The following is a 12126-nucleotide window of genomic DNA, read 5'->3' as shown; positions in this document are numbered from 1 at the left end:
TACCTACAAGGGAGCACCTATAAGACTGGCAGCTTATTTCTCAAAAGAAACTATGCAGGACAGAGAACTTAGCACAAAATATTCAAAGTGATGAAAACCCAGTATCTACAACCAAGAATACTTTATCCAGCAAAGCTATCATTTAGTGTTGAAGGACATACATAGAGCTTCCCAGACAAAATAAGCTAAAGGAATTTATCATCACCAACCCACTATTACAGGAAATGTTGGAGGGACTTCTTTAAGAAAAAGAACGTGTATCAAAAACATAAATAAAGAATGATAGTAACTGCATTCCTATCAACAAGTACCTCAAATGGAAAAGAATTAAGTGTTCCAACCAAAAGATAGAGTGGTCGAATGAATAAGAAAACAAGACCCCTATATATGCTTTCTACAAGAGACTCATTTCAGATCGAAAGACATACACAGACTAAAAGGAAGGGGATGGAAAAAGATATTGCCTTGATGGACCTAAAGGGTATTGCACTGAATGAAATGGATCAGATAGAGAAAGACAAATATCACACAATTTCACATACATGTGGAATCTAAAGAACAAAATCAACGACAAAAACAAAAGTGGAAATAAACTCATAGATACAGAGAATATTTAGAGGCATACTAGTTGAGAGAGGGGTTGTGGGGAGAAAGGCAAAGAGATTAAGAGATACAAATGGATAATTGCAGAATAGACATGGAGATGTAGAGTTAAGCGTGGGGAAGATGGTTAATAATGTTGTAATAAAGACGTAAGGCAGGAAAGGGGTACTATATTTAGTGGGGTGATCCCTTTGTGAGTTATATAGATCTCTAATCACTATGCTGCACAACTGAAATTAATATTTTATTGTATGCCAACTGTAAATGAAAAAACTCATTGAATTATACCATGTAAATGCAAGCAATTAATTGTCTATTATATTTCGATAAAGCTGGGCGGGGGGCGGGGGGAAGATCACCAGAAGCAATAATTACATGGGCAAATATAAAGACTCTTTTTCTCATTATTTAAATCTCTTTAAAAGGTACTAGTTTACGGCAATACTAATAACAATGTGTTGTGCAGTTTTATCATATGTGGTAAAATGTATGAAAACAACAACACAAAGCCTGGAAAGAGACAAATGAAAGTTTACTATTTTAAGGTTCTTACAGATGAAGTGATTTAATGTCACTTGAATATAGATGATAACAAAAACAAGACTGTAAACCCTAAAATAACCAATAAAGCAACCAGTTGGACAGCAAATACAAAAATAAAACAAATTTTGCTACCTGACAGTGGGGTACTATTAAAACATACAACCCAAATCTTGGAAGTGGATTTGGAATTGAGCAGTGGACAGAGGATGGAAGAATTTTAAGAGCATTAAAAAAATACTTAGCAAATTATATAAAGAAATATTCCTTAATCTGGAACAACTGAAAAATGTCCACTCTCAAGTTTATTCAATACTATCCTAGAGTTCTTTGCCAGTGCAGCGATGCAAGAAAAAGAAAGTATTAATAGTTGGAAAGCAAGAAAACTTAGTCTATCATCATCCATAGAAACTTTGATTATGCAAGTAAGAAATAATAATCATTATGACAATGTAGCTAGCTAGGTTTCTGGTCACAAATTCAATATACAAAAAATTGTTATACTTCTCTATTAATATTTGAAAATATCTTTTAAAAAATAGCAATTAAAATAGCATAAAATATGAAACACCTAAGATTAATTTAACAAAAATGAATAAAAGCTTTAAGAAGAAAATCAAACATTTGTCATTAAGCATTAAAGAAAACCTTCAAAAACCATTAAAAAAAGATATATCTTGATATCCTAGATGTTAAGTCTCTCCAATTTGATGAACAGATTCAATGCAATTGTAGAATTTGACAAGTTAACTCTAAAATTTATATGAAAGTACAAAGGCCAAAAACAAATAATTTTTTATAAATAACAATGTAGATTGACCTACCCTACTAAAATATCAGAGTTTATTCTAAATCTTTAATCAGGCATGGGTGTAGGAATAGATAAGGTCAATGGAACAGAAAAGAAAGAGCAGAAACAAACCTTTAAGCAATAATATTGTCTAGCAACAGCATACCAAAACATATGCAGCTAGAGGATCCTACCTATTTAGGAAGCTAGAATAGAAAGTCAGATGATAGCACAAATGGAGTAAATAAGGAATGAGTTAACTGTAGGCCAAATCTGCCCTGCTGCCTGGTTTTATAATTAAAGTTTTATTGCACCACAGCTCTGCTCATTCATTTATGTATTGTCTATGGCTATTTTCATATACAGACGCAGGTTTGAGTAGTTGCAAAACCTAAAATACTTACATAGCCCTTTAGAGTAAAAGTAGGCTGATAGCTGGAATATGTAAATGGCTAAGACAGTAATTAGGGGAACATTACCAAGTAGAGGGGACACCAGATATTTGTGCCCAATATCCTTTTTGCCTTCTGTTATTAACAACACCGTGTTTTAGAAGGGTTCTGCACCTTCCTCATTTCAAATTGTCCTGGTGACACTTGACCTAAGCAAAGTCAGTAAGATCCGATCATGTAAGAATTGACCATTGTGGAAGGAAAGCAGTTGGAGCTTAGTAATTCCACAGCCAGTGAACAAAAGAATGGGGGTGGGGGGCTTCCTTTCTAAAAACGCCCTCAAAGGAAAGATATAGTGGCTCTTCATAAACTTCTGTTGTTTTGGCTCCAAGAATCGCCCTGGTTCTAATCCTCACCAAACATGTCGTTCACTTTTCCAGCAATTCTTTGAGTTACTCATCCAATAAAATTCTTGCTTTACATAATTAGGGTCAGTTTCTCCTACTTACAGAAAAAGAAAATAACTCACACAGGAAACTACTGATTAACATTTGCGAGACAAGAATAGGAACCAAATGTGGCTTTTGATGATTAAAATTGGTTGATTACAAAATTAAAATTACCAAAGTAGATAAATTAGAAAAGGAAGCCTACTTTGGAAGAAAATGCATATAATTTGTTATTAGAAATCCTGAGTTCGACATAACTCGTTAGTCATGATTCTCTTCCTACCATCCTGTTATCTCAACTCCCTTCTCTGAAAACAGACTATCACTCAGATCTCTTGGTCATTATCCTCGTGTGTATATAATATTACTACTACTATATACATAGTAATGCTCCTTCTATATTTCTCCTTCACACTTCCATACTTTCTAGGGTTCCACACACAAAACCTCAAGAAACAACTCAAAAAAGCAAAACTGAAACCTGCTGCAACATCTTCAAGTTATGTAAAAAGCTCCAAAGTTTTCTGGATGTATATCTAATGACTAAATGTTGCAAAATTCTTACACTTGACCGGACTACTCGATTATTTAATATGACAATTTACTACTTTATTTCTATTTATTTTAATATTTTCATTTTCTATTCCTACTTGGAACTATACCTAAATGGATCTATTCCTAATTGAAAGTGTGTGACAGCCCTGATGTTATATTCACAACTGTGTAGGATCACTGCTTCTCTAACTGATTAAGTAGCAAATCTCCTAGTACTACTTCTGTTTCCTTTTCTAGTAAGGAAGGAATATCAGCTACTCAACATGAATGGATTTGAGAATATTTTTCTTCATTTTATATTAATTTTATGTTGAAACATATATATTATGATTTTACATAATTAATAAAAATTTGCTTCTAATCCATTTGACTTTGTTATCTACAGTTTGAAATTTATAAGCTATATAAAAATGGCAAAGGAGAAAAAAAATTATCCTAGGTATTTCTATTCACTCTACTTGGTATAGTGAACTGAGACACACATGATATAATTGCAAAGAATACAATAAAATGCATTTAAAGTATATTTGCAATCACTAATATATTGATATTTTAATTAAGTTAAATATTTGGCCTAGAAACATCTTTTGGAATGTTTAAATTATACTCCTATTTTTCATAGCATCCTTTTGGTTTTGATAGTTAATATGGTAATTTAAATATAGTATTATTCTATGTTTTTAAAACATAGCTATTACGAATTATTAATATTGAAAATGTATTCTAAAACATTTAAATATTATTTGATCCATATCCTAATGTAATAAGGCTTTGTAGGTACTGTATGCCATTTTCAGACACTAAAATTTAACTAACCTCCGTATTCTTTAATTTCTGTAGTTCATTTTCTAGCATCAGTTTCTCCTCTGACAACACTTGGAAATCATTTTGCATCTGTTGGTATTTCTAAAAAATATTATAATTTTAGTAATAATGAAAAGCGAATACCTCAAAATAGAAAACTTATTTGAGTACTTTATTGAAGTGAGAAAGTCTTCATTAACTCATGAAAATAATTAACCATTGGTACTAATCTGTATAGTGAAGCCATAATGGAGGCAGAAAGAGGCAAAGGAAATAGAAGTGAAAACGAATGGAAGTTTAGAAGACTGTGGGATGTTACAGTTCAATATTTCAGAAGTGAAGTGTTTCTGAGTTAGAATAAGGTCTAGTAAAATCAAAAGAATAGGCAAAGCTTTCCAGTTTACATACTCATGGAAATTTCTTGAATAAACTTAGTAAGCATAAGATTTTTATTAAAGATTATGTATTCTGACAATTTCTAGAATCTATTAACAAGAAGGGCAAAGTGCAATTTCAAATTGGGAATGCTATACTTACAGTTTCTAACAAAACTTGATCATCCTTAGCTCTGAAAAAAAACAATGTATTATGATTTTACCTTTATGTTTTTATTTATGTAACAGATTTTTCTTTGTAGAAAATTTAAAATGACACAAATAAGGTTAGAGTTCACTTTGACTACCACTCCAAAAATTCAATGCTCTCCCCAGAGATACTATTAGATAGCTGTGTATCTTTCCAGAACTTGTTCCATGCATTTATGTAATATCGCATGTACCTACTAAATTCCATAATTTTTGTTAGTGGGTTGGATGTCTGTTTTATTTTATTTGTCACACAAATGATATCTCTATATATATTATTATCAACTTATTTTTTTCACTTAACACAATTTCTGAGATCTATTTACACTGGTAAACGTAAATCTCACTTCTTTTAAATATCACTTCTCAATTCATAGCAGGATTAGCAAACTTTTTCCGCAAAGAGCCCGATAGTAAGTTTTTTAGACTTTTCAAGCCAAATGATCTCTGTCGCTACTATTCAACTTGGCAAAAACAGCTATAGGTAATAGGTAAATAAATGGATGTGACTATGTTCTAACAAAACTTTACAAAATCAAGCTGCAGACTAGATTTGACACATGGGCTGTGGTTTGCTGACAATTATTCCATAATATGGATAAACTATAAATTTTTTGACAAATGAGTTTTTTACATATTATGATCACAATTTTTAAAGATTTATTACAATATAAGTAACATGCCATATATTTCACTTATTTAAAATGTACAATTCAATGGCCCTTAATATACTTCACCAAGTTGATCGACTATTACCAGTACCTAATTTCAGAACATTTTAATTACTCCAAAAATAAACTCAATATCCACTAGCAGTCACTCCCCACTCCTCTCAGCACTGTTCTAGCCCTGGCAGCCAATAATCTAGTTTCTGTCTCTATAGATTTGATTTTTCTGGATATTTGTATAAATAGAATTATATAATGTGATCTTTTGAGACCAGCTTATTATACTTAGCACTAATGTTTTTAAGGTTCATCCATGTTGTAGCATTTTATTACCAAATAATATTTCATTCATGGATATACACATTTTATGTATCTATTCATCAATTTAAGGACATTTGGGTTGTTTCCACTATTTGGCTATTATGAATAATGCTACTATAAACCCATGTACAATTTTGGTGTGAACATTTGTTTTCGTTTCTCTCAGGTACAAATTTAGGGATGGAATTTCTGGGTAATACGTTAACTCTATACATTACATTTGGAGGATCTGACAATTTTCCATAGCAGATGTACCACTTAAATTCCTCCATCATTGTATGAGCATCCCAATTTCTATACATCCTTGCCAACAACTGTTATTTTCTGTCTTTCTTATTACAGTCATCCTATATCATTATAGTTTTGATTTGCAATTCCCTAGGGAATAATAATGTTGAGCACCTTTTTGTGTGATTATTGATCATTTGTATATCCTGTTTGAGAAAATGTCTAGTTGAACAATTTGGCCATTTTTAAATAGCCATTTTTACTATTGAGGGGCAGCACAAAAGTTTTTCATTTTTATGAAGATTAATTTATCTATTTTTTTTCTTTTCTTATTTGTGCTTTTAGTGTCCTATTTAAGAAATCATTACCTAACTCAAGGTCACAAAGATTTGTTCCTATACAAGAGAAGTTTCTCCTAAGAGGTTTAGAGTTTTAGCTCTTAAATTTAGGTCTTTGATAATTTTGAGTTAATTTTAGTGCATGGCAGAAAAAGGGACCCAACTTTATTCTTTTGCATATAACTATCCAGTTAAATACCAATTATTAAAAAGACTATTCTTTCCCCCACTGAACTATCTTGGCCTCCTTGTTAAAAATCAGTTGACCAAATATAAGAGTTTACTTCTGGACATTCAATTCTATGCCATTGATCTACATAGGTCTATCCTAATGCTAGTACTACGTTGTCTTGACTAGTAAAGTTTTGTATTTAGTAAATTTTAAAATCAGTTAAGTGTGACTCCCCCAACTTTGTTCTTTTAAGATTTCTTTGGCTATTCTGGGTTCCTTATATTTCCACATGAATTTTAGGATTAGTTTGTCAATTTATGCAACAAAATTGGTATTTTAATAGAAATTGCATTGAATCCATTTGGAAAGTATTGTCATTTTAAGATTATTAAGTCTAACAGTCTATGAAGATAGGGTGTCTATCCATTTATTTAGGTCTTCTTCAAATATTTTCAATGATTTTTTTTTAGTTTTCAGTGCACAAGTCTTGTACTTCTTTTATTAAATTCATTTTCATTGCCTTTTGTGTTATTGTAAATGGAATTATTTTATTTTATTTTGGGAATGTTCATTGCTAGTATATTAGTTTTCTAGGGCCGCTGTAACAAAGTATCAGAGTCTGGGTGACTTAAAATAATAAGAATTTATTCTTCACAGTTTTGGAGACTATTAATTTAAAATTAAGGTGTTGGTAAGGCCATGCTCCCTCTGAAATCACTAGGGGAGGATCCTTCCTTGCCTCTTCCAGCTTCTAGTATTCCCTGGCATTCTTTGGATGTGATAGTGTAACTTCAATCTCTGCCTCCATGGCTGTCTTCCTTCTGTGTATAACTAGCTTCTCCAATTATTATCAGGATGCCAGTCATATTGGATTAAGAGCCCATCCTGCTCCAGTATGACTTCATCTTAACTAACTCCATCTATAGTGACCCTATTTCCAAATAATTCATTTTGAGGTACTGGAAAATTAGAACTTCAACATACTTTTGAGGGGACACAATTCAACCCATAACAGCTAGTGTATAGAAATACAATTGATTTTTACTTATGTATTTTGTATATTATAATATTGACATATTAATTATTTCTTCTAATAGTTTTTAGTGTATCCCTGAGGATTTTCTATATACAAGATCATGACATTTGCAAAAAGAGGTAGTTTTACTTCTTCCTTTACCACTTGAATATCTTTCATTTCCTTTTCTTCTATAATTGCCCTAGTTATAACTTCTATTACAATAATGAATAGAAGTGGGAAGAATGCCTTGGGTTTTTTTAAATTAATTTATTTATCTTATGGTAACATTGGTTAACAAAATCCTATAAGTTTCAGCTGTATATTTTAACAGTAAGGCATATATATATTTGTGTTCACCTCCCATAGTTAGATTTCTTTCTGTCACCAAATATTTGACCCTTTTACCCCATCTACCTCTCTATCCTCTGGTAACCACTAGTCTATTGTCCATGTCCGTAAGTCTCTGTTTGTCATGTTCATTTGTTGTTTTTAGGTTTATATCTCACATATAACTTTTTCTGTCTGGCTTATTTCACTTAGCATGATTATCTCGAGGTCCATCCATATTGTCACAAATGGCAGTATTTCATTTCTTCTTATGGCTGAGTAATATTCCACTGTATATATGTACCACAGCTTCTTTAGCCAATCATCTATCATAGGACACTTCGGTTGTTTCTATGTCCAGGCCACTGTGAATAATGCTGCTATGACCATATGATCCAGCAATTCCTCTACTGGGTATTTACCCCAATGACTTGAGAATGTCCTATTTTGTTCCTTATCTGAGAGTAAATGTATTAAGTCTTTCATCAATAAGTATGATGTTAGCTATGAGTTTTCGTAGATAGCCTTTATGAGATAAAGTAAGTTCTCTTCTATTCTCAGTTTGTGGAGTATTTTTATCATGAAAGAGTAATGGATTTTGTCAAATGCTTTTACTTTGCCTAGAAAGTCAATTATATGATTTTTTTCTCCATTATTCAATTAATATCATGTAATGTATTAATTGATATTTGCATTTTGAACCAACCTTGCATTACTAGGATAAATCCTACTTGCTTGTGGTGTATAACCCTTTTTATATGTTGCTAAATTCAATTAGCTAGTATTATGTTGAAGATGTGGGGTTCATATTCATAACACCTTGGTCTGGGTTTCTTTATATTGTTGCCTGATTTTGGTATCAGAGTAATACTAGCCTCATAGAATGAGTTGAGAAGTATTAACTCCTCTTCTATTTTTTGTAAGAGTTTGAGAAGAGATGATATTAAATCCTTTGTAAATATCTGAATTCATCAGGGAAGCCATCTGGCCTGAGCATTTCTTGATGGGAAATATTTTAATCACATGATACAGTTTCATTGATTTTCTAGTTCTTGAATCAGTTTAATTTGTGTCTTTCTAGGAATTTGTCCATATCATGTAAGTTGTCTAATTTGATGTCATGCAGTTGTTCATAGTATTTCCTTATTACTATAGGTTATCAAGCCATATTCCTACTAACAAAAATTGAAATTCTTTCTAGTATTTTACTATTATCACAGCGATGTGAAAAATTTGTCTTTATATATGCCTCCTTGAGCATATTTCTTCCTCTAGGATAGATTAAAAGAGATATGCTGTATCATAAGGTACACATTTTTGTTGTTATTGTTAATAACCCCTACTAAATTGTCCTTCAGAGTAGACAATTCCTATTGTACTAGCATTTTAAGGTATTCATTATACTATATCTCTGTCAAACTTGATATTAGAAAACTCTTACTTTTTATTAAACTGAATGGAGGAGAGAGGGAGTAATGTATTGTTGCTTTTTGCTTTGCATTTCCCTGATCACAGGTCAGATTGAGCATCTCCTAAAATGTTTATTGACCATTTTTTGTCTCTTCTTTAAATTATATATGTATACACTTTACCTGTTTTTTGAGGGTTGTTTGCCTTTTTATGGTTATCACTCCTTCTCTTGTATATGCACAATTATTTTCTCCCAGTCCATGGATTATTTTTTAGCTGATTCATTTTTCAAACAAGATATTTCAAATTTTGATGAGTCAAATGCATTTCCCTATATTTATGATTTTGTTTTCTTACATTTAGGTCTGTAGTCAACATTAAATTCAGTTTTTTGGAATGGTATGAAGTAAGCCTCTGTCATTATTTTTTGGCCAAAGGGATGCCTTTGCCAGTGCCTTACTTGGCCACTGAAATTCACTCAAGAATTTGAATTTGCCACATGGAAGTTAATATGACTCCACCTTTGACATAACATAACTAACTGTGAAACATGTCTTCTTAGAACACAACATCATGATGAATTTTTTAATAGGCTTGCTTTCCTGTCAGGACCACACATGATTCTGGTGATGGGCAGTGTTCTCACCAATGTTGACAACTTCATTCCCAACAATGGACACCAGCTCTCAGCATTCTGTTCATCAAGGAAATAGTATGGTTTCACAAACCATTCTATAATCCAATCTCTAATTGGAATTCCAATTTGTCCCATAATTAAAGAAAAAAACTTTTCAAGGTCCTCTGGGTCTGTTTACTTTTCCATTTCCCACTACCCACAAACAAACAGCTATACCAACAGCGTGACCAGATCCTGATGAATAGGTCTATTAGCTCCCCCAAAGACCAGCATAATTATCCTTTCTTGCTACTGTATAATCCATGCATAATAATGAAATACAATCCTTTTTTATATGTTATCCTATGTTAATATGGCTTTAATCCCACTATATCTGCTCACTACCACATAACTGAGAAATAGACTCCACATCTTTTAGGGGAACCCCTCCTATCCCCAGCCTTCTGAATCAGTATAATTCCTGAGAAACCTTACATGATCATAAGTCTTTGATTAAAGTTGTTTGGTCCAGAAATGGGTACTTGTTTCCAGCTGCACATATGATCTTACCAAGGACATTTAGACTTAGAAAATTCAAATACTACCCATCAGAGTGACTAAAACTGAAAGAGTAAACCTTAGGAATTATCAGCAGTCATGGCTTCTCACATATGTGTAAAAAATTAACAACAAAAAAATATATAGAAGGAAAGAAGAAATCTGCAATAGGAGAAAATAAAGCTCATATGTAGAGGGGGAAAAAAGTGCCCTGATAGTGTTCAAGTTCTGGTTTATACTTATTTCTGAGACTGAGAAATATTGCTATCATCAGATTCATGAGATGCCCAGAATCTTAATAATAAAATGTCTTCTGCTCAGACTAATTTGAGTTGAGATTTTGTCGCAAGCACTCAGCCACGTGGTAGAAGTTCAATAAATACAGTATGTTCTAAGGGTTTTAGTGTACATTTAAGCTTCAATGATTTCAAAGTTACAGATGCTACAAACTAACAAAAAATAAACATTTGAAAGTTTATTTCCATTTGTTTAACATATTTAGTTTTGTGAATTTGGAACAATAAATTAATTTTATTTCAATCTCTCTGGCTGAATATGGAAAATGCTGACTCAAATAAAAATTTTAACCAAAAAATCATTTTAAATTATTATTCAAAATATTTTAAATAAGTGCAAAAAATGTACACAATCAAATTTCAAAATGATGATTTTTAACAGTTGTATTATTGTAGTTCTGAAGTTATTAAAGCTTAAAACCACATTAAGATGTTTGCCACATCTGTATTTATTTTAACAGAATGTTAAGGTATATAAATAAAACAAGTTGTTAAATTGAGGCATCAAATGAGGCCCTAAGCTCACAGTATCACATATCAAAGTAAGAGGTGAGACAGGTGACCATTAGTACCTGAAAAAAAAAAATGGCAGTCAAGAAAGAACACTAAAACCTTTCACCAGTATGAACAATATAAAAGGGTCGGGAAAGAGGATTTAGAAAAGACTATTTCTTTTTAGAGAGCTGTCAGTTGTCTTGAGACCTATCTAAACTCCTTAAGAGAGGGGAAAATATGGTTGCTTTTATCTAAAGCTTAGTGAGAGGCACTTTAAATAGAATATTCAGAAAATTTGTTGTGTTATCTGCAGTTATGGAGAAGGAAGGCAGTGACAATCAAGTAAGACCTTTCCTGTATACCTTACTTTCCTTCCTTCCTATCCCAAACACATGGAGAAGAGAAACTACAACTAATTAGTGGGAAAGGAATTAATGAAAGAGAAAAGTCAACCACACCTTCCAGCAGGTTTTAGCTGGGGTCGGGAGGTGAACAGAAGTCTTTATTTTGAATAAAAATTAAAATATTGACTATAATATTTGACAGAATATTAATTTCTAATTTATGACAGTGTTAATAACTTATATTTAAATAGATTACTATACAAGAGTAATCATAAAAGTCATGGTACTACCCTAATTTTTATGCAAGAGCAGGAGGAAATTAGACTAAATCAGCAAATATAAATGAATACAAAGCGTCCTTCAAAAAGTTCCTTTGTGATTTCATTCTACAAGACATGTTTTTCAACATACCAGTTGTATAACTAATATAACTTTAGCCACCTGAAATGACTGTAGGTCATCCACACTGACTTCCAAGATACTTCTTGACATGCAAAAAAATGTACAAAACACATTCTGACCAGACAATTGTACAAAGCTTATTCTGGGTATAAAACAATTCAAGTTGGAAATTCTCTCCTTTATAGTACTCCTTCAGCTAGTTCTGCCCAGGAATTC

General features: G+C 32.0%; 1 protein-coding gene across 1 annotated transcript in view; it reads right to left on the bottom strand.

Moving 5' to 3' along the window:
- Window positions 1-12126, bottom strand: part of CCDC7 (coiled-coil domain containing 7) — a 166766-nt gene that overhangs the window by 95278 nt on the left and 59362 nt on the right. The window contains exons 10-11 of the mRNA XM_039839666.1: window positions 4671-4701; window positions 4146-4235 (exon numbers count right to left, since the gene is read on the bottom strand). Of these exons, the coding sequence (XP_039695600.1) occupies window positions 4146-4235; window positions 4671-4701 (121 nt within the window). The remainder of the gene's footprint in view (window positions 1-4145; window positions 4236-4670; window positions 4702-12126) is intronic.

Source organism: Pteropus medius, unplaced genomic scaffold, assembly GCF_902729225.1.
Source record: "Pteropus medius unplaced genomic scaffold, Ma_sr-lr_union100, whole genome shotgun sequence".
In the NCBI taxonomy this organism is placed as follows: domain Eukaryota; kingdom Metazoa; phylum Chordata; class Mammalia; order Chiroptera; family Pteropodidae; genus Pteropus; species Pteropus medius.
Note: the sequence above shows the minus strand (reverse complement) of the source record. Positions and strands in the feature narration are given on the sequence as shown.